At 42.2% G+C, this 23,453-nt stretch overlaps 2 protein-coding genes across 8 annotated transcripts in view; one reads left to right on the top strand and one right to left on the bottom strand.

Annotated features, from left to right (window-relative positions):
* Nucleotides 1–10,108, top strand: part of LOC118399621 (N-acetylneuraminate 9-O-acetyltransferase-like) — a 25,774-nt gene extending 15,666 nt beyond the window's left edge. For all 5 annotated transcript variants that reach the window (XM_052472605.1, XM_035795860.2, XM_035795861.2 and 2 more), the window contains 14 exons: nt 19–63; nt 168–291; nt 397–611; nt 1,298–1,464; nt 1,881–2,139; nt 2,363–2,452; nt 2,587–2,706; nt 4,003–4,159; nt 4,774–4,853; nt 5,081–5,182; nt 5,739–5,879; nt 6,287–6,364; nt 7,027–7,119; nt 7,245–10,108. In XM_052472605.1, the coding sequence (XP_052328565.1) occupies nt 19–63; nt 168–291; nt 397–611; nt 1,298–1,464; nt 1,881–2,139; nt 2,363–2,452; nt 2,587–2,706; nt 4,003–4,159; nt 4,774–4,853; nt 5,081–5,182; nt 5,739–5,879; nt 6,287–6,364; nt 7,027–7,119; nt 7,245–7,517 (1,944 nt within the window). In that variant the 3' untranslated portion in view covers nt 7,518–10,108. The remainder of the gene's footprint in view (nt 1–18; nt 64–167; nt 292–396; nt 612–1,297; nt 1,465–1,880; nt 2,140–2,362; nt 2,453–2,586; nt 2,707–4,002; nt 4,160–4,773; nt 4,854–5,080; nt 5,183–5,738; nt 5,880–6,286; nt 6,365–7,026; nt 7,120–7,244) is intronic.
* Nucleotides 9,745–23,453, bottom strand: part of sgce (sarcoglycan, epsilon) — a 27,849-nt gene continuing 14,140 nt past the window's right edge. The window contains exons 5-12 of one of the 3 annotated variants that reach the window (XM_052472608.1): nt 22,760–22,958; nt 20,427–20,589; nt 18,431–18,645; nt 17,717–17,743; nt 16,881–17,066; nt 14,969–15,012; nt 13,265–13,308; nt 9,745–12,775 (exon numbers count right to left, since the gene is read on the bottom strand). In XM_052472608.1, coding sequence (XP_052328568.1) covers nt 12,725–12,775; nt 13,265–13,308; nt 14,969–15,012; nt 16,881–17,066; nt 17,717–17,743; nt 18,431–18,645; nt 20,427–20,589; nt 22,760–22,958 — 929 coding nt within the window. In that variant the 3' untranslated portion in view covers nt 9,745–12,724. The remainder of the gene's footprint in view (nt 12,776–13,264; nt 13,309–14,968; nt 15,013–16,880; nt 17,067–17,716; nt 17,744–18,430; nt 18,646–20,426; nt 20,590–22,759; nt 22,959–23,453) is intronic. The other 2 variants (XM_052472609.1, XM_052472610.1) reach the window with 2 other exon arrangements.

Below are 23,453 nucleotides of genomic sequence, written 5' to 3'. Positions count from 1 at the left end.
TTCTTGACTGTGTTGTAGGATCCTTCTATAAAACCAGATGTCGTCATCATCGGAGCTGCCACTGTGAGTGAAGGATGCTTGTCTTCCACTCTGTATACCACTGATTATCACATATCAGCCTGCATAGTTTAGATTAATTTCATCATTGAAATCTATCTTTCCCAAAGTGGTCCATCAAGTTGCATGGGGGCAGCAGCGAGGCGCTGCAGCAGTACAGGGCCAACCTCACAGCCATCTCCTTGCCTCTGGAACAGCTGGCTGAGGATGGGGAGGTCTACTGGGTCTTACAGGGTTAGTGCTTTACTGTTCATTCACTTGTCAGTCAGAGAGAAATTATGATAAGTGCTTTGAAAGTGAGGAATTGATATTGATTAAGCATCTCTCTCTCTCCTCCAGACCCTGTTCATGAGGAGGGTCTGAGTGACAACAGGAAGATGATCACTAACGAGCAGCTGGAGCTATACAACAAGGTGGTGCTCAGCACTCTGAACAGCAACAAGAAGAACTCCAAGGCCAGAGTCAGGTTCCTAGGCGCCTCGCGCCAGGCTGCTATGGAAACCATCACCCAATCAACTGATGGCCTGCACCTTCCCGAGAGCACCCGGAACGTGGTAGGTGTTTAGGTGCTGACTGGCTTGGCACCTCTTCCTGCATCTGTGGGATTCAAATAACAGCTGGCTTCAGGCTAAAATGAAAACAGAAATAAAAGATGTATGGTTTGAACTAGCTTTATGCTGAAAAAAAATCAGGCTTTATGACTCTCCAAACCAACACCGTGTCAAATAACACTGTCCATCCCTTATGACTTTCATTCCTAATTTGACAGCCTCCATGTGCACCTGTATTTTCCCTAGTTAGTATACTTAACAAAAATATAAATGCAACATGCAACAATTTAAAAAAATATTTTACTGAGTTTCAGTTCATATAAGGAAATCAGTCAATTGAAATAAATTCATTAGGCCCTCATCTTTGGATTTCACATGACTGGGCAGGGGTGCAGACATGAATGGGCCTTAGAGGGCATAGGTCCACCCACTGGGAGCCAGGCCCAGCCAATCAGAGTGAGTTTTCCCCCACAAAATGGCTTTATTACAGACAAAAATACTCCTCCGCACCCCTCCCACCCCTTCTCAGATGATCCCGCAGGTGAAGCCAGATGTGAAGGTCCTGAGCTAGCGTGGTTACATGTGGTCTGTGGTGGTGAGGCCAGTTGGATGGTTTGTCAAATTGTCTAAAACAACAGAGGCAGCTTATAGTAGAGTCTGGTCTATAATGCCCCTCTACCCTCCACCAGGCTGCCATGGTGCTGATGAACGCTGTGTGTAACAAGGTCCTGCGGCCCATCGACGGCTCCTGCTGCCAGGCCCTGCCAGCCCCCAGCCTCCTCCAGAAACTGACGGCCTGTGTCTTCCTGGGCTCAGCCCTGGTCTTCCTGGTGCTCCATGCTCTGGGCCACAACAGGTACACTGGTGGGAGGAGCTATAAGAGGATGGGCTCATTGTAATGGCTTAAATGGAACAGAGTCAAACGTGGTTTCCATATGTTTGACATGCTTGATATGTTCCATTCATTCCATTCCAACCTTTACAATGAGCCCGTCCTCCTATAGTTCCTTCCACCACCTTCCTCTGAGGTACACACTCCCCTGTGGCTCAGTCAGTTAGAGCGTAGCGCTAGCAACACCAAGGTGGTTGTTTCGATTCCCACTGGGGCCACATACTGATTCATGGACCTGGACTATTTTGTGTGTTCAGAGCTCACTTGTAAAAGAGACCTGGATCTCAATGTGACTTCATTATATACATGAAGTTTCACTGTACTGTAAGTCGCTTCGGATAAAAGCATTTTGCTAAGTGTCGTGTAAACAAATTTAACAGGAGCTGGAAGTCCCGGCCCACGCCCCCCGACGTGGAGAGCGGTGAAGAGAAAAAGCCAGCCACGGCAGCGTCTCTGCTTAACCACAAGGCTCCGTTCCAGGCCCTGTGTAAGATGGGCCTCATCATGGTCTACTTTTACCTATGTGACCGGGCCGACGTCTTTATGAAGGAGCAGAAGTTCTACACCCACTCCACCTTCTTCATCCCCCTCGTCTATATGTTTGTCCTGGGGATCTTCTACAGTGAGAACAGCAAGGAGGTGAGAGGGTTTGGGATAGAATGTTTAAGGGAGTTGGGTGGAAAGTGGTGTTTTTGGGAGAGTTTTTTTTTTTTTTGTGGTGTAAGCATAGGCCTACATAAATTCAGATCTTTCTGTTTTAAAGGATTTAAAGTTGTTGTCGTTGACCGCTAAGCTCAATCGTCCATGTCTGATCTGAGAGAAGGCTCTATCTATCTCAGGGATTTTTCTATTTCCCATGCAGACCAAGCTGCTGAACAGAGAGCAGACTGACGAGTGGAAGGGCTGGATGCAGCTGGTCATCCTCATCTACCACATATCTGGAGCCAGCGTTGTGAGTTTCACCATTCATTGTCTTTGATTTATTGCTTTGAATATAAACTCAATTAATGATATTATAATTGCATGTTTTACTTCTATGTGTGACAAGTGAAGGAATGTGTGTTTTAAGTCAACCTTCCTTCCCAGTTCATCCCCGTGTACATGCATGTCCGTGTCCTGGTGGCAGCCTACCTCTTCCAGACAGGATACGGACACTTCTCCTTCTTCTGGCTCAAAGGGGACTTTGGATTATACAGAGTGTGCCAGGTAAGCATAGGAAATGATTGGGTTTTATTAGAGTTAATAAGTAGTGGTTCCAGCTACTATACCTATTCTAAGGGACAAAACTGAACATCAAATGAACAAGTGTTGACATGTAGTGCCATAGAACAATTCACTTTGAATCAAATACCAAAACATGAAAGAAACATGGATATTTAGCCTCAACTGTATTGATCACATCTTTATAAGGAAACCCTTGATAAGAAAGATTCCGTCTGGCCAAAGCTTACCTCACACAGGTTTTTACTTTGGTTGGGCCCTCCAATATAGAGTTCCTTACCTCAAGTCACCCTCTGTGTTATCTTCAATTATAAACTGGGTGGTTTGAGCCCTAAATGCTGATTTAGCTGAAAGGTGTGGTTTATCAGACCGTATACCACGGAGATGACACAACATTTATTTTTACTCTACGTTTTACTTTAGGTTGGTAACCAGTTTATAACTGCAATAAGGCACCGTGGGAGATTGTGGTATATAGCCTATATACCACGGCTAAGGGCTGTGTCCAGGCGTTGCATCGTGCCTAAGAACAGCCTTAGCCATGGTATATTGCCAATATACCACACCCCCTCAGGCCTTATTATTGCATAATTATGAAACTGGTTGTCTGGCTCCTGGATATTATTGGTTAATAGCAGTGATGTATAGCACTACATCATGATAAAGTGTATGCATTCAAAGAAATGGCAATAGGAACAAAAGTAGACTGTTGGCTGTCATTTCAGCTGCTTGATGCGATTGTTTGTTAGCTTTAGTTGGTTAGCACGCAAAGGAGAAGTAGATAGCTTTCATAGCTACATCCCAACCATTGCAAATAGAATGAACTACCAACCCATTTGGTTAGCAACTTCAGACTCTTAGAACTAACGACTGGCTTTTTCTCAGACTATTGTTTAGGGAAGGATTAAATAAAACTAATTTACTCAGTATAATGTTTTTAATAAGAACTGTTGCAATCATTTTATTAAAGCAATTAGGCCCTCGGACCCGTGACTTATCGAGAATAACTCCCTCCTAGGGGCTGTTTCCCATCCCTTGGCTTCAAACAAGAAATGCACTTAGGAGTTATTTACACGATAATTCCTGTGTTCTCATGCCTTATTGCTTAAATGTGACCACTTCCTGTGTCTGTCCACTCTGGGGTGAAGTTTCCCCTAGGTACAGATCTAGGATAATCCTCCCTTCCCCAATCCTAACTTCAACAATTAGTGTGGAAAATGCTAACCTGACCTAAGGTCAGCGTTTAGGAGCAACTTCACCCTACTCCTGTCTCTCCACAAGGTCCTGTTCCGTCTCAACTTCCTGGTGGTGGTGCTGTGTCTAGTGATGGACCGGCCGTACCAGTTCTACTACTTTGTGCCCCTGGTCACCTTCTGGTTCGTCGTCATCTACGCCACCATGGCCATGTGGCCCCAGATACTGCAGAAGAAAGCCAACGGTCAGTATGGGTCAGCCATTGTACTGGACAAGTAGCAGTGATGATGGTAGTATTGATAATTATATAAAATAGGGCTTCAAAGGTAAATATCATGAGCAGTTGTAGTGTAAGTCGTCAGTTGAAGAAGTAGATCAGATGGCCTGTCCCCCACAATCACCTGACCTCAACCCAATTGAGATGGTTTGGGATGAGTTGGACCGCAGAGTGAAGGAAAAGCAGCCAACAAGTGCTCTCTGTATGTGGGAACTCCTTCAAGACTGTTAGAGAAGCATTCCAGGTGAAGCTGGTTGAGAGAATGCCAAGAGTGCAAAGCTGTCATCAAGGCAAAGGCTGGCTACTTTTAAGAATCTCAAATATAAAATATATTTTTTTGGGTTACTACATGACTCCATATGTGTTATTTCCTAGTTTTGATGTCTTCTCTATTATTCTACAATGTAGAAAATAGTGAAAGTAAAGACAAACCTTTAAATGAGTAGGTGTCCAAGCTTTTGACTGCTACTGTATATACACATATATCTGTTTCCCTTTTAAAATAAACAAAAATACTAGTGTTGATTTGTGAAGTAACACTCTCCAGCACTTTTTTTTTTTAGTAATTTGTCTTTTTACAGGTAGTGGAATGTGGCACGTTGGGATTCTAGTGAAGCTGCTTGGGCTACTCCTGTTCATCTGCTTCTTTGCTTATTCACAGGTGAGTTCATCATCTGGTTTATTCACTCATTTAGAGATATTCTCATATTTAAAATTATATAAAAAATTAACTGCTATAGGTAATTTCATAAAGCGTCTCAGAGTAGGAGTGGTGTACATGATCAGGTCTCCCCCTGCCCATGTAATCAAATTCAGATTTAATCTAAAAATCAAAACTGATCCTAACTCATCGGATGTTTAACTAACTTACTCTCTTCTCTTTTCCAGGGGTTATTTGAGAACATTTTCTCAGTATGGCCCATCTCCAAGCTCTTTGAGCTGAATGGAAGCATTCATGAGTGGTGGTTTAGGTGGAAGCTGGATCGATTTGTAAGTAAACATTTGAACGGGTTGCTACACTCTTTGGCTCTGTTTAGACAGGCGGCCCAATTCTGATCTTTTTTTTCTTCACTAATTGGTGTTTTGACCAATCAGATCAGCTCTGAAAAAGATGTGAAAAGATTTGACATGATTGGTCAACTGACCAATTAGTGAAACAAATATGAGAATTGGGCTGCCTGTCTAAACGCAGCCTTTGAGTTGCTCTATTGTATTATATTTTCATATTAAGGTATCAAAATATCACATCTCTCTTTAGTGAGTTGTGCCAAAAACCTCTCGACTAGATGAATCTGTTGGTCGATGTTTAATGTTGGAGATCGTTCTATGGGTTGGACAGTAGACTAAGTGGTCCTGTGTGGCTCAGTTAGTAGAGCAGGGCACTTGCAACGTCAATACTTTGTGGGTTCGATTCCCACGGGGGCCACCCCTACAAAAATGTATGCACGCAGCACAATTTCTTTTCCCATAAAAGCATTTGCTAAATGTTGTTTTATTATTATTATTATATTAGTAACTGAATGTGTGTTTTGACTTTGTCTTTCAGGCCATTATCCATGGCATGCTGTTTGCCTTTGTCTACCTGGTACTACAGAAGTGCCAGGGCCTCTCTGAGGAGAAAGGAGAGCCTCTCTTCTCCACCAGGATCTCCAACATTCTACTCCTCATCTCTGTGTTCTCATTCATGGTAAAAGAGAACAACTTGGTGTATTTAACCATTCTTAAAGAAATAATACACTCAAACTATCTTTTAGAATTGTGTTTATTAGTCCACTGTTAATACAATCCCTAAATCATTGTGCATGTCAGCAGTACATTTTTTAAGATGGAAAACCTTCAGTAAAAGAGCAGAAACTGTGATTTAAATTTAATGTCAAGAATGATGCGTTTTGTATAATTGGAGTGTGGTATTCCTTTAAACCAGTCAGGTGAGTATATCGATCACCTGTTCTTGTAAAGTTACCCTCATTAACATTCACACTCTGAGGTGAAATAAATCTCAGATGGAAGATATCTCTTAGCTGATTTACGTTGTGCTCCTTGAACACCAACACAACAGGTTTTCCTAACCACTCCATGTTTCATCTGTTCCAGACCTACTCCATATGGGCCAGCAGCTGTAAAAACAAGACCGAGTGCAACGAGCTGCATCCCTACATCTCAGGACTCCAGGTAAATACAGTAGGAGGTCAGACCTTGCTTAACATTGGTCTCAGACAAAGCATTGCTCACAGTAATTTTGCCCTACACTGCTTCAATTTTTGTTATTTGTCAAGTAGTTAGCCCTTAGCTAAGGAGTTGGTGAACACCTTCTAACACTTTATGCACCTTCTACAAAACATTGTAATTGACACAGAAATAGATTACACCAATGTTGACATTGCCAAAGCGCCGTTAAAAAATAACTAAAAGCATCACCTTTGGGTAGACTAACCTTTAGGTAGGTTAAATAATGGCACCTGTGGCCAAGAGGGTTTTGTTGAAACTAGCATTTATCTTCCATAAGTATCCCCTGTTAGGCTATGCTATACCTAACCCAAAATGACGAGGGAGGGAGTTGCCTTCTACAATAACAGGATGGGTGTACTCTACTGTCGCCCAGCCGAAGAAGAATTAACAACGTGTCATGGGCTACACTTCATCTTTAGATGTATAATAACGGTAATGTCCACTCACTATTTTGCTGCCCACAAATGAAACAGAGCTGACGTTCCCTTGTTTCTACATATTGGATCATAATTTGTTCCAGCCCCTGTTAGCATTGGTATGCTAACCCCCCACCCGATACAGTTGGTCCATGTGCTGATTGGCTGGAATGTCTTTCTTCCTCTCAGATCCTAGCCTTCATCTTAATCAGGAACATTCCCGGTTACTCCCGTTCTTTATACAGCTCATTCTTCGCATGGTTCGGGAAGATCTCCTTAGAGGTAAGATGGATTCCGCTGGCAGGGATGCTGAATTTCTGTATGATACTTGTGAATTTGGTTTATTGCATTGTCATGTTCTGTACCCAAACACCCTCACCCCCTCCCACTCTCTCTCCGTCCCCCAGCTGTTCATCTGCCAGTACCACATCTGGCTGGCGGCGGACACCAAGGGCATCCTGGTGCTGATCCCAGGCAACCCCTCGCTCAACATCATCATCAGCACCTTCATCTTTGTGTGCGTGGCCCACGAGATCTCTGTGATCACCAATGACCTGGCCCAGGTGGCCATCCCCAAGGACGGGGGCGCCCTGCTCAGGAGGTTGCTTGCCGCCGGGGTCTTCACCCTGGGCCTACTGCTGGTGTCCAGGAGCGCTGAAGGGAACCAAGGAGGCCACTGAGGAGGGGGGCAGGTACCACAGTGGGGGAGAGGTAGATTGATTTCTAGACTGAGACTGACTGACTTGTTAGTCTTCCATGCCCCCAGGGTCGTATTCATTTGGCACCAAGCGGAATAAAAGGGTCTGAAAGATTGAGGGACGTCCTGTTTCATTCCATACGTCATGCCTCAATAAATACGACGGGGGTGAACAGACAGGTCAAGTTGAGGACAAGGAAATATCTCTGCTGTCTGTCTTTTGACTGCTCTGAGTACTGGGGTGAAAGTGATACACTGAAGAGGATGAAGTCCCAACGTGGGCCCACACCCCACGGAGCAGCACGGAATAAAGTTCTGACTCCTTTACTATAGACGTTTACAATAGAAGAAGAGTGAGGTGGTGGTGGGTTCGAAGATGTGTGGATTTTAAACTAGCTTAAAGGTGCTCATGCTTGCTGTGTGGTCCGTGCAGCATTTGCCCCACCCTTAGCCAAACCATTCCCCTGTTCTCTCTCTCTCTCTCGCTCCATTCCTCTAGGTTAATCACTCACAGCTGTTGGTCTAAAGCAGCTCAATCTGGGATGGACTTTTCACTGAAAGCAGAGCGAGCGTGCTCTCTCCTGCTCTCTCGCGCTCTTTCTCTCTGATGGTGGTAACAGTGAAGAGTGGGTAGAAAAACAACGGATTTGCATTGCTTCCCAAATGGCACCCTATTCCCTATGTAGTGCACTACTAGTGTGGCATTTAGGATGGAAAGAAACTTGTGCTGAGAGGTCATGGTCACCTAGCTCTGTTTTATTTACAGTATTAAATTATTTAAATTAAGCTTATATTTTACAGGGTTTTAGTTTTTCATTTTAATATTCAGAGCCTATGACTACTTTTTGTGAAGGAAGTATTGCATGGGTATTTTTAGTTTTTATCACCACCTGAAAGACTAGCCAGGCCAGACAGAAGATGCACTTATGAATTTCTATCGCAGAATGTTGTTGCATTCTGGGTCTGACACAACCACTTGTCTGTGTTCGTGCACGTTTGCGCGTGCGTAGTTTGTTGTTTCACCAACTTATCCTGGTATGTTGTAAGGAGAGGTGTAGGATGTTCATTCTGTGTTGCTCGTTAGTCCTTCTCTTAAACCAGGCTTCTCAGGGCTACAATAGAACAGGCACTGCTTTGTACATACAGATAACTGACCAAATAAAGGAAACACTTGAGTTAGTGAGGGACAGCGTTTCCCATCAAAAAAACATCAAATTATGGAATTTCTCATGGAAGAATAGTGTCACATCCCTCCAATAGAGTTCAAGACACTTGGAGAATCTATGCCAAGGTGCATTAAAGATGTTCTGGTGGCTCATTGTGGCCCAACACCCTATTAAAACACTATGTTGGTGTTTCCTTTATTTTTGTCAGTTACCTGCATCTACTGTACCATGTTAGAACTTCTGACAAAGCCTACTTTCATGTGCATCAGTAGCTACCACTGTAGCCAGGCCACTGCTAATGGATGAGTGAACAGATGGATGAATTCTGCACCTGACTGAATGCCTTCTACTCGCTACTGTTTTCTCTTGTCAGTTGTCATACGGCATCAGTGCCACGTTTGCATTGATATCTGACGCGTCGTGATGCTTGATGAGGTATTTAAAAGAAGTTGAGTGAATGGAAAGTGTTGCTGTAGAATAAAAAGCAGTACTTCATGTTGAGCCTGTCATGTACCTACAGATGGACAATATCCACCAACAGTAAAGCCTTCTTTCAGACAACACTTCTTTGCGTGTATTTTCAAATTCTGCTGTGTTAGCTAAGTTTATACACAGGAATGTTAGGAATGAATCGCTTCATATCCAGCCAGTTGTTGAATCGTTTTGATTCAATTTTGAGCCATTGGTTATAGTGGCCAATATTCAACACCCCTTAAATGTGTAAATCAACTGCTTAAAGCTTGATGTTAAGGCAACGTTGCAAATATTGTAAGTGTACATTAAGGCGGCAAATTTATTTCTTCTTTAGAATTGTATCTGTAAATGTTCTGTGCCATAGAAGGTTAATGGACTTGGGTGTACACTGTTGATTTACTTCAGGTTCATCTAGCTTCTCAATCAAATGAAATCAAACGTCTTGGCACTAGGGGTTATTCAGAAGACTAAGTGCATCCCAAAGGGCACCCTATTCAATACACTACTTTTGACCAGGGTCCATAGGGACATACGGTATGTCACCTATTTGCTTGTAAACTCAAAACATGACACATTTTGATTAATTGATTTATTGATGAAGGATGTTGGTAAAAGGATGGCAATTATACAGAATCTTGTTCAGTGTCAACCTGTTTTTCCATCTGAGAAACATTTTGATAGATTTTGTTTGCCTATTTTGATTTACAGTATTTTGATTTTCTATATGTTATTCACTACTGGGGATATCTTTTTTAATTGGTTTTGGTTCAAATTGAAAGAAGCAACAACTTTGTTTACCCCAGAGCCTCAATAGATGTTTTAGGTACATTTATATTATTTTGTGACATTTTAATGTGAGTTGTACCCATTTTATTTATAGATACTTTTTATTTGTATTCTACATTGTCAATAATACAAACCTTCCTAAAAATCTTGTCTGACTTCTTTGTCCCTTCCTTGTAAAAACAGTGAGGGCCAGTTTCCCAGACACAGGTTAAGCCTCGTCCTGGACTGAAATAATGCTCAATGGAGATTTTCCATAGTGTTAATGCAGAGATAAAAAACACAAAGTTGCCCTCAGGTGAACACCAGCAAGAAAGTGCATGTGAGGCAGACTAAAAATGTCATGGTGACGGACAGTGGTGGCTGAGCTGGAAGAGAAGGGTCCAGTGGTAGAAGATGTTTGCTGTTTTATGTCCCACCAAGGATGAGCCAGATTAAGGAAGTAACTAATGCAACAACCTGGAGAGATTCAAAACTTAGAATTTTCCCATTTACATTATTCTACAATATTCTTGCAACCAATAGAATGAGAGATATTGAGATGTATATCTTCCCAGCTCTGCATATTTTGCTGTGAGGAGGCAGGTATTAGATCATTTAGTTTGGTACTGTCCAGCTGTAGCTCGTTTTTGGTTACAGGTCCAGGAATGACTGAACATTTACCTAGAACTAACGCTGCAGATAGCATTACTGGGTGATTTGAAAAGTCACAGTCAATTGATCAATAATCATTTTAGCCAAACATTTTCTTTTAAAGCTATGAGAATAGAAAGGTTCAGTACTTTCGTGAAGCATCACAGCACAGTTGAAAAATATATGGCGAATAGAAATGCAAAATGGATGGTGTTAAGAGCAAGATGGGAGGGGTTGAATGGAGCTGAAGGGTGGGACTAATAACAAGATAACCAATGTAAAACATCTGTAAAAATATATATAGTTTGTGAAATAGCAGTTACAAATAGAAACCAAACTGGATGGACATCACAAATAGAGGAAGGCCAGGCCTAAAAACAAACCAAATATAATTTCTGTGAAATGTGTATTGTATGTATAAACTGAAGGTAGATTGTTTATTAGTTTACTCCAATTGGGGAGGGGTGGTAGGGTTTGCAGGGAATAATAAAGGTATATTCTAAAAACAAAATGAATGTGTGTGTATATAAAAAAATATATCTGGGGGATTGGAAATGATGCAGACAATACATTGATGGAAGCAACAACCTATCTGCAATATTAAAGCTCATCCAACCCCTGAAAAGAAATGACCCGGGGAGAGTGGGCCCTTCTGACCTTCCACAGATGGGCTGAACAGATTACTATAATGCGTGTGCTGGGGGCCTGGTGCTACATTTGCAGCCGTTGAACACAATTGACAGCAAATTTAAACCAAATGTATTTTTACTGTTTTACTGTGACAGAAAATGAGCATTTAGATTTTTATTTGATTGGACTTGACGAGCGTCTCTGTCCATCTCCGTTTCCCTCTAAAGATGAGCATTGTGCATGGAAAGTAAAATACTAACATGATATTGTTCATGGCATCATATCATTTCTAGAACATATGCACAAAATATTTCAAAATATCCTATGAATGTAGCATTTGTTATTCATGATCAGGCTGGTATACACACACAGTCGACTACTGATAAATGCAGCTGTTTAGGATTGTGGTGACCATGTGCATTAAATAAGAGCACACAGTTATGAGTGTAATTGAATTGGGACTGCACTTAATCAGCTTGCTCTCATACCAAGTGCACTTATCATGAGTTTACTGTACTCTGCACCACTCGCTCACATACATAAGGGCACACTGACGGACACTAGCGTCGCGTATGAACGCACTGCTGGGGCATGTAGATTGGGACAGACGTAGTGTCTCTGGGCCCTGGTCAGAAGTTGTGCAGGAAATTGGGTATAGAGCCCCACAATGGAGGAGGTGTCATAATACCCATAAAACCTAACGGTCAAACGGGGTGATGGTTCCAATCCTTTTGCTACAATTCATTTTTCCCATATGGGATTTTCAAAACACTTTAAATAAGGACTGTTTCATGTAGGCATTTTGATAACCATTTAAATCTCTCTAGGATAAGGTCACTTTTATCAATATATTTGGCTCTACTCTCAGATTCGAAAATGCTAATTTGGGTCAAAGTAGACATAATTCAAAACTACAAATCCCTGCAAGCTCCTGCATGTCATCTCTCGCCGACACCTTTGCTAACAGGTATTGTTTTAATGTAAAACTTCCACAAGACAGTTCACAGAATTGTCCATTTAAAGACATTTTGCCAATTTATTCATTACTACATTTAGCTAACATTAGATTGTTAATCCAGAGATTCTTAGCTTTGCCTCAATTCGGCATTCTCTTCCAGATCATCATGACATTTATAGTTCTTTATGACACAATTGGCAGCTAATTAGCATTTCATTTGGGGGGGTGGGGGGTAAATCCAAGCAAATTTATGGATAAAAGTCACCTTGTCCTAGAGAGATTTACACGGTTATCAACACGTCACACCAGGGTAAGCCTACATGAAACCCAGCCCTTATTATAAGTGTTTTTAAAATCCCCTATGGGAAAAATGAATGGTGGAAAAACAATTGGAACCTTTTCCCTATTTGACCGCTAGGTTTGATGTCTATTATGACTCATACTCTGGTACCCTATTTAGGATGTAGACATAGAAAAACACTTGGCTTAAAGGGACACGGACAGACAGAAAGCAGCTCCACCACTGTCTCTTGGGCTTCTCTCTTGTCACAAGTTCAGTGCTTCAGCCACTTTCCTCTCCTCAGGAATACCATTTACCTAGAATGGAGAATAAAATGACCTTATTCAAGCATATTGCATCATATAATTTATCTTGATCTAATATAAGTATTGATTATTAACAGGTTCTGAGACTGAATATTTTAACAATGGGAATATGGTAACTACATTTGTACTACTTTACTACTGTGGTAAGTGGAGGGCACTCAACCAACAAAAGTCAAGGTGCAACCAAAAAATATGATCATCATTGAAAAGGAAAAGGGGCCACGCTCGCTCTACATTAATAACCTTTCATTTTATTTAAACATTTCTTAAAATCTTGACGCTTCAGCCATTGATGAAGTCCGAAACATCAATCTTTTAATAGTTGTTTAAATAAAATGATTTTGATGGTGAGCGAGCGCTGCACATTCTCCATTTCAACTTGTTTACTAATGTCATATGAAGTACAAAGTAAAATAGTCTCTTATATAGTTGGCAATGATACAATTATACATCGAAGCAAAGGCAGACCAGCATACTTACCTCCAGTCTCCGAAATGTTGACATACAATAATTATCTCTATCTCCTTTGTTAGCAATAAAATGAACAGACAGAGCAGTGAGTTAGACTGAGCAGGGAGTTAGACTGAGCAGGGAGTTAGACTGAGCAGGGAGTTAGACTGAGCAGAGGGCTCTCTTGGAGTTCATTGACATGCACACAAGGAGGAGCTAAAGTCTAGTTAGACACAGTAACTACAGAAGTGTAGGTGGGGTAAAGAATGAACAAAAATCTAAACGCAACATGCAACAATGTCAAAGATTTTAATGAGTTACAGTTCATATGAGAAAATCAGTCAATTTAAATAAATAAATTAGGCCCTAATCTATGGATTTCATATGACAGGGGCATGGATCAGCAAACCAGCTGGCGTGGTTACATGTGGTCTTCGGTTGTGACGCTTGGTTGTAAGTACTGCCAAATGCTCTAAAATGGCGTTGGAGGCGGCTTATGGTAGAGAAATGAACATTCAATGCTCTGGCAACAGCTCTGGTGGATATTCCTGCAGTCAGCATACTAATTGCACGCTCACTAAAAACTTGAAACATCTGTGGCATTGTGTTGTGTGACAAAACTGAACATATTAGAGTGGCCTTTTATTGTGCCCAGGATCAAGTGCACCTGTGTAATGATCATGCTGTTTAATCAGCTTCTTGATATGCCACACCTGTCAGGTGGATGGATTATCTTGGCAAAGGAAAAATGCTAACTAACATTGATGTAAACACATTTGTGCACAAAATGTGAGAAATAAGCTTTTTGGGGGTATGGAACATTTCTGGGATCTTTTATTTCAGCTCATGAAACATGGAACCAACACTTTACATGTTGAGTTTATCTTGTTGTTCAGTATAGTTTGTAAAGGAGCAAATGTAGGCTAAAAGAGTATTCTGACATCAGACAACCCAAGGACACACATTGTATTTAATACAACTTTCTACATCCCCGTAGGGAAATGAGGACCTACTTCAACAGAGAGGAAAATCATTACTGCAATATCTATGCAGACTCTCAGATCAGAAATACCTTTTAACTCATCACATGTATATTTCTGTACAGTGTGTTTGGTTGATCTGGATAAAAAAGATAAAAGCAGGAAAGACAACTATTGCAAACTCAAATTGATTCATAGGCCTATTACATCATATCAAATGGATTCACACATGATATGTAAGATACTATTAACATGGACCATCAAGCTATTTGATTCTCTATTTTAGTTCACTTGGCGGTATGTGAAACAACTGTGTAAAAATTAATTTGATGAATTTGACCTTATTGTCATTACCTCAATAAAAGTAATAGCACAAGAATATGTAAGATCAGGTAATGGGATGGGGTCATAGTCGATAATAATCTAGAGCCGCTAGCATTCGCTTTTACCAGTCCGTTTGCGGATATCGAAGGTTAGTCATGTAACCACTGTTCTAGTAACTAAACGACACATTCATCTGACTGAGGAAAACACAACACATGCATTCAGAATATTGCAGCGAGCCGCCAATTCAGTTGCAGAAAGACAAATGCGTCTCGCGAGATGTGCAATGACTATGCCTGGCCTAGATGATTGAGGATGATCATGATTAAGTCCACGGTGTCATGTTACTCAGCGAGAGACCTTAATGTATCATTTTCATTGGTTCAAGAGATAATAAAATAATCATCCTAAAGCAGGAGTCAATACTAACCTGATGGCTGTTGCTGTGGTATCTGAATCTGGTTCTGCAGGTTTCTGAAATTAGAGAACATCTGATTATTAGAGCACTAAACGTTGTATAGAATTGTCTAGAGTCTAAGCCAATTTGACAAAACTCTCACTCATGTTTTTGCTTAGTACAAACTGTATTAGGACAGCATTGTGTGAGTGTCTGTGTGTGAGAGAGAGAGAGAGAGAGAGAGAGAGAGAGAGAGAGAGAGAGAGAGAGAGAGAGAGAGAGAGAGAGAGAGAGAGAGAGAGAGAGAGAGAGAGAGGGAAAGCAAGAGAGAGATAGTGAGAGAGAGCAAGAAGGAGAAAGGGAAAGGGAGAGCAAGAGAGAGAGAGTGAGAGAGAGAGAAAGGGAGCACAAGAAAGAGAGAGTGAGAGAGAGCAAGAGAGAGAGAGAAAGGGAGAGCAAGAAAGAGAAAGTGAGAGAGAGCAAGAAAGAGAGAGTGAGAGAGAGCAAGAGAGAGAGGGAGAAAGGGAGAGCAAGAAAGAGAGTGAGAGAGAGCAAGAGAAAGGGAGAGCAAGAAAGAGAGAGTGAGAGAGAGCAAGAAAGAGAGAGTGAGAGAGAGCAAGAAAGAGAGAGTGAGAGAGAGCAAGAAAGAGAGAGTGAGAGAGAGCAAGAGAGAGAGAGAGAAAGGGAGAGCAAGAAAGAGAGAGTGAGAGAGAGAGAGCAAGAGAGAAAGAGAAAGGGAGTGCAAGAAAGTGAGAGTGAGAGAGAGCAAGAGAGAGAGAAAGGGAGAGCAAGAAAGAGAGATCCAGATCTCAGAGAATTAGACCACATTTTTCAATTGGTACAAAATATATAGAGTACTGCAGACACTACAATTACTTAGGTTTTAAAATAAGCTCAACTGGACACCTTAATGATGCACTGAATTAACTGAGAGAGAAAACACACAGGGCATTCTACGCCATTAAAAAAACTATTCCTATTGAAATACCTATTCAAATTTGGCTAAAACTAATTGAATGTGTCATTGAACCAATTGCACTGTATGGCAGTGAGGTGTGGGGTCCACTTGTAAAACAAGATTTCCCCCAATGGGACAAACACCCCATTGAAATCCTGCATGCAGAGTTCTGTAAGATTCTCCTACATGTCCTGAGGAAAACTACAATCCACTAATAATGAAAACTCAAAAAAGAGCAGTTAAGTTTTGGAAACATCTAAAATACAGTGACCCCTTCTCATATCATTACCAAGCCCTGCAATACCAAGAGCTGAGTAAAGAAAAGAGTCCCCTCATCAGCTGGTCCTGGGGCTGAGTTCACAAACCTGTTCTACTAACAAACTGAAGCCTCAGGACCAGAACATCCAATCAATCAGATCAAAACAAATTACAACACAGTCAAAACAAAAATACAATACTTACATTACTTACTGGGAAACACAAGCACAAAGCAAAATGCAGTGCTATCTGGCCCTAAATCGACACCGTGGCAAACTATTTTACCATGGTTACTGATCAAAACCTTGACAAAGTACAGGCTCAGTGAGCACAGCCTTGCCATTGAGAAGGGTAGACAGGAAAACCTGGCTCCCTGTAGAGGAAAGGCTGTACAACCACTGCACCACAGCAGAACCTGAGACGGAGCTGCATTTCCTGACAAAATGTCAAAAATATAAAACAATTAGAGAGTGTCGCTTCCCCAAATTTGAAACCCTTATTCAAAGACCTCTCTTATGATAATAGGCTGCCTGTCCTGTTGGGGGAGGACGCAGAGCGCTGTGGGTTGGCAGCGCACTACATTGCTGCCTGCCATAAGAGAGAGAAAGAGAGATAGATAATGAGAGAAAGAGAGAGACATTGTGCCAGAAGGAAAGAGATTGTGTGCATCTGTTCTTCTATGTGTTTATGTCCCTGCATGTGTGTCTGTAAACTCTAGCCAGGACTCACGTCTGTGTCTGCATCAGCGGCATGCTGGTGGTCTCGTAGTTGTCTGGGTGTATGGGGGGCACCACCTCCCCACTTTGGCTGAAGACAGGCAGGGTGGAGAGGGGCCAGGAGATCTCCCTGTTCTTAGACATGCTCCGCAGCTCCTTGGTCGACTTCTGGATGGAGCTGTGATGTACTAACTGGATACTGAGGAGAGAAGAGACGGACAGACAAATACACCATAAATGGACCATCTGAGCTCTTATCATCTCAGTCAACAGGCACACTGTTGTGTACTGTATATACCTGCATTAAGGAATACATAAGAACATAGGAAATATTTTGACAGCATTTGGTGTGTTTCTTCTTGGTAGGAGGAAACTGTGTTGTGTCGTTACTATTGGTCATTTGCCATCTGCTGAGTCTAGAGGAGGTTGTTTGAGAGTATTTCTCCTCTCCCTTTCATACTCTCTTCCCCCCTCCATCTCTCTGTCTCCCCCCCCCTCCCTCTCTCTCTAAACAAACCTGGTCTGAGATTTCCCTGCTTCAGTTACAGAACTATAGACGTTCCCCTTCTATACTCAACCATTAGAGGTGGTGAACCAATATCTGACCCTGGATCTGTGGTTAAGATCAACTTCCTTTCTTAACATGCCCCTTGCAGCTTTGAGCAGCTAATTGGATGATGGTATGTAAACACACAGATGACAGTATGGATGGACATGAGTATGTCACCATGGCGATTTGAAAGCAAAAGGTGAAAGGGGAAACCAACTGAAAGATCGGGGGTTCAAAGAAGAACCAAAACAGATCAAACTCAAAAGAAAAGAGAAACACAGGAGAGGATAAACACTTACTCTGGTGTTTGCATGTTTCTTTTATCCCTAGAAACAAAACAAAATGAATGAATTAAATACTAATATTAATAGTTAAAAGACATTCACACTGAAGTGAATGGAGAGCACGTGGCATTGGATGGATGGATGAATGGTAGAAGCGAACAGTACTGCATGGACACACTGAGTGGCGGGGGGTTTGGAGGGGACAGTCTCCCAGCCTGTAAATGAGGGTGGGGGGTTGGAGGAGCAATATAATGGTTGATTGACCATCTATGTCATGATGATTGTCCTAATAACCATCCAAATGAGGATGAGAAATGGATCTGAAACAGAACAGTGTAACGTATGGAGAACATGCATGGACCATAAAACTGGATGGTTATTGACAAGCTGCGCTTCCAGAATATTTCACCTCTTGACGTCCATCTATAGTGGCTCAGTAGCATAACTAAACATCCCTTAACTCCCACTGAGGGTCACTGACACTGCACTCAGACGAATCAATCTATCCCTCAGGATCTGAGAACCCTCACATGACAATTCAAAAGAAAAGTCCAACTGTAAACGTGTATCTCCTCAACTCACATCAAAACAACACTATATTTTTGGTTCCATCTCCTCTTTAAAATTGTAGACCTAAATGTGTGTTTAGTGTGTGTGTGTGTGTTGTGTCTGCGTGTGTTTTAGTCTGTGTGTGTCTCTTTCTGTCAGAAGTGAAAGCTGCACACTTACACCCCTTCTCGCCGGCAGCACATGGAGTAACCCAGGATGGTGAAGAGGACCATGGCCACGGCCGAGGGCACTGCCAACGTGATGAGGAAGTCGGCAAAGAAGTCCCTGCTCTTCAGAGACTCTGATGGGGGGTTGTACTCCCCGATGTCAGGCAGAACCCCTGTACCTGGGTCCGGACGGTTACTGTGGATCGTGACCACCTTGGTGATGTCCACCTGGAGAAGAGAGAGGTTCAATCAGTACTTAATTTACTATAGATATTAGGGTGGCAAAATTCCATTCATTTCCCCAAAATACTGAATTTTTCCAGAAATCCCGGTTGGAGCGTTCCCAGGTTTCCTGCTTATTCCCTCCTGATTCCAGTAATGTTCCAACATGATTTCTGGACAACCTGGACATTTTGAGAAAGTTACCAGAATTTGGAACCCCAAAAGATATATAGTATTAGCAGGGTGGCTGGGAAAATACATTGAACAAAAATATAAACGCAACATGTAAAGTGAGGGTCACCAGGTTTCATCAGTTAAATAAAGATCCCAAAAATTTTCCATATGCATGAAAAGCTTATTTCTCTCAAATTTTGCACACAAATTTGTTTACATCCCTGCTAGTGAGCATTTCTCCTTTGCCAAGATAATCCATCCACCTGACAGATGTGGCATATCAAGAAGCGGAGTAAACAGCATGATCATTATACAGGTACACATCGTGCTGGGGACAATAAAAGGCCACACTAAAATATGCAATTTTGTCACACAACACAATGCCACAGATATCTCAAGTTTTGAGGGAGTGCGCAATTGGTATGCTGACTGCAGGAATGTCCACCAGAGCTTTTGCCAGAGAATTTAATGTTTATTTCTCTACCATAAGCCACCTCCAACGTCATTTTAGAGAATTTGGCAGTACACCCAACCGGCCTCACAACCGCAGACCACGTGTATGGCGTTGTGTGGGCGAGCGGTTTGCTGATGTCAACGTTGTGAACAAAGTGCCCCATTGGGGTGGTGTGGTTATAGTATGGGCAGGCATAAGCTTCAGACAATGAACACAATTGCATTTTATCAATGGCAATTTGAATGCACAGAGATACAGTGACGAGATCCTGAGGCGCATTGTCGTGCCATTTATCTGCTGCCATCACCTCATGTTTCAGCATGATAATGCACAGCCCCATGTCACAAGGATCTGTACACAATTCCTGGATGCTGAAAATGTCCCAGTTCTTCCATGGCCTGCATACTCACCAGGCATGTCACCCATTGAGCATGTTTGGAATGCTCTGTATCGACGTGTACGACAGCGTGTTCCAGTTCCTGCCAATATCCAGCAACTTCGCACAGCCATTGAAGAGGAGCGGAACAACATTCCACAGGCCACAATCAACAGCCTGATCAACTCTATGTGAAGGAGATGTGTCGTGCTGCATGAGGCAAATGGTGATCACACCAGATACTGACTGGTTTTCTGATCCATGCCTACTTTTTTTTTAAAGGTATCTGTGAACAAGTGAACAACAGATGCATATTATATAGATTTATTTATTTTTGTACCTTTATTTAACTCGGAAAGTCAGTTAAGAAAAATTATTATTTACAATGATGGCCTACACCGGCCAAACCCGGACGACACTGGGCCAATTGTGCGCCGTCCTATGGGACTCCCAATCACGGCTGGTTGTGATACAGCCTGGACATCTGTATTCCCAGTCATAGATTTGGGCTTAATGAATTTATTTCAATTGACTTTCCTTATATGAACTGTATCTCAGTAAAATCTTTTAAATTGTTGCGTTCAAATCTTTGTTCAGTTTACATGCCTAAATATCACTAAATATAAATTTTCTTCTGAAGATTGTGGATTGGCTGTGTTCGTGTATGCGTGTATATGACATAACACACACGCAAACACATACACACTATAATTTTTGTTTGATATGGTCAGAGAACAGGTCAAGAGGTCACACCATGGTTCCAGGGTTCTGTCCAGTCCTCACCAGGTTGATCTTGCACCAGTCAATGTCGAACTGGGCCCTGAACTTCTTGTCACAGCTGATGACAGGCTCCATCTCCTGGCTGCAGCGCAGCTGGTTGTGGGGGTTCTCCACCTCCCTCAGGCAGGAAGAGAACTGCACGTCTGCCCCCACCATCACATACACACTGGAGAACGAGGCAGGGAGTTAGACACTGGCTTAAAATACAGGTGGCTGGTGGCCCCTTAATTGGGGAGGCTTATTGAAATGGCAGGGACGTAATAAATGGAATGGGATCAAATACATCAACAACGTGGTTTTCATGTGGTCCATTCCATTCACTCCATTCCAGCCATTATTATGAGCCATCCTCCCCTCAGCAGCCTCCTGTGGTATACAGGTAAGGTATAATGACAGAGAGACAGTTAGTGGTATATCTGATAATACAAGTATAATGTATTTCTCCTGTATTATCTGGTGTCCTGTGTGAATTTAAGTATGCTCTCTCTAATTTTCTCTTTCTTTCTCTCTCTCGGAGGACCTGAGCCCTAGGACCATGCTTCAGGACTACCTGGCATGATGACTCCTTGCTGTCCCCAGTCCACCTGGCCGTGCTGCTGCTCCAGTTTCAACTGTTCTGCCTGCGGCTATGGAACCCTGACCTGTTCACCGGACGTGCTACCTGTCCCAGACCTGCTGTTTTCAACTCTCTAGAGACAGCAGGAGCGGTAGAGATACTCTCAATGATCGGCTATGAAAAGCCAACTGACATTTACTCCTGAGGTGCTGACTTGTTGCACCCTCGACAACTACTGTGATTATTATTATTTGACCATGCTGGTCATTTATGAACATTTGAACATCATGGCCATGTTCTGTTATAATCTCCACCCGGCACAGCCAGAAGAGGACTGGCCGCCCTACATAGCCTGGTTCCTCCCTAGGTTTCTTCCTAGGTTTTGGCCTTTCTAGGGAGTTTTTCCTAGCCACCGTGCTGCTACACCTGCATTGCTTGCTGTTTGGGGTTTTAGGCTGGGTTTCTGTACAGCACTTTGATATATCAGCTGATGTAAGAAGGGCTACATTTGTTTTAATGATAGAGAGACAGTTAGTGGTATATAACATGACTAATCTACACACAAACACGCAATCACGTTTAAGGTCAAGGAGAGGAGAGGAAGATTTAACAGCTAGGTTACACAGTAATATCACTAACAGTAATATCTTAGCCCTGCTGGCCCAGTCTTTCTATGGGGCTCTCCTCTACAACCTTGTATCTTCCCAAATGGGGCCATGCATGTTTTTAGAACAACTTATGGCAATTCATATGGGGATTCATTCTTCCTGACTACTAAAAACTGCCTGCCAGTGTTTGTCTGAGGCTGTAATGTCTAATACAGTGTGTTGATCTCTCTCTGTCTCTCTCTGTCTCTCTCTCTCGGTCTCTCTCTCTCTTTCACTTTCTCACAGTGGTAAGGCTACTACGGTCCCTCCTGCATTGCATAAGCATCTGTAAGTGCATGTTTGTGTTGCAACAGATGCGATACAATTTTCTGAACATGCTTATTTAAGAATACAATACTTTGATGATGACAGTAGACAAGGCATTATAAAGCTGAAATAGTATGTTCTGAGGATGCATATTTAGGTAACAAACCATGCTTTTATGTCTGTATCTATCTTTTATGTCTGCGTCTATCAACTGAAGATTCTTGAATTCATCATCCTCTATCAACTGAATATTCTTGAATTCATCATCCTCTATCAACTGAAGATTCTTGAATTCATCATCCTCTATCAACTGAAGATACTTGAAATCATCATCCTTTATCAACTGAAGATACTTGAATTCATCATCCTCTATCAACTGAAGATACTTGAATTCATCATCCTCTATCAACTGAAGATTCTTGAATTCATCATCCTCTATCAACTGAAGATACTTGAATTCATCATCCTCTATCAACTGAAGATACTTGAACTCATCATCCTCTATCAACTGAAGATACTTGAATTCACCATCCTCTATCAATTGATGATACTTGAATTCATCATCCTCTATCAACTGAAGATACTTGAACTCATCATCCTCTATCAACTGACGATACTTGAATTCATCCTCCTCTATTAACTGAAGATACTTGAATTATGTATCAAATTCTCTTTTTAATACCTTTAAGGGCTGCTGAGGGTGACCCTTTTCCTCACCCCAATGAGGTTGTTGATGGGCAGGGGAACGCGTCTGCCCCTGTCCAGCGCCAAGGTGATGTTGATATGTAAATTCATCCTTCTACTCTATTAAACCATGTATTGAACTGCTCTAAAGAGTGTTTCTGTTTCTATTTCTATGCCCTCACCCCTCTTTGAGGTTGTTTATGGGCAGGGGAACACGTCCGCCCCTGTCCAGCGCTGAGGTGATGTTGATGGCGTTGAGGCGTTCGGGCTGCCACACGTTCTTCACTGCGCCAAGGAAGTCTCCCAGAACCTCGCTGGCCAACATCTCCTCCACATTCATGTTCTTTATGAAGAACTCTGCCTGGTATGGCAGTGGGTAGTCTGAGAGCGGGAGGGAGGGAGACAGAGAGAGATTACAGATATAATCTGTTCATTTTAATAGGCCCAATATCATTCTGTGAACAAAGTGTACATGTTCAGTACATCCCTAACTGACAACCATATGTAATAATATTTAACGGCCGTAATATCAGACAAACTGTTCGACAAAGGCCAATGTTTGTCTGCTCAGTTACGTGTCTGTTATGACAGCGGCTCGGCTCTGGGCAGATGGCTAGTGACGTCACTGCTCAGTGTGAGTGAGGTCACACAGTATGCGTGGGCCAGAAACAGCTGGGCAGCTTTTCACCAGGCACTGTGGTGCTATTGTATCACATGTAGAGTGAGACTCTGTACAGACGTACAGCATAATGAGATGTATACAGGACATTTTAGAACTTGTAATGTATTTGAGGTTTAAAAAGGCTTCTGAAGTTAGAAATTTCCACTTTGAAATGTCTAACTTGATTTTCCCTGTATCAACCCCTACCAAAATGC

This window comes from Oncorhynchus keta, chromosome 20 (assembly GCF_023373465.1).
Source record: "Oncorhynchus keta strain PuntledgeMale-10-30-2019 chromosome 20, Oket_V2, whole genome shotgun sequence".
NCBI lineage: Eukaryota > Metazoa > Chordata > Actinopteri > Salmoniformes > Salmonidae > Oncorhynchus > Oncorhynchus keta.
Note: the sequence above shows the minus strand (reverse complement) of the source record. Positions and strands in the feature narration are given on the sequence as shown.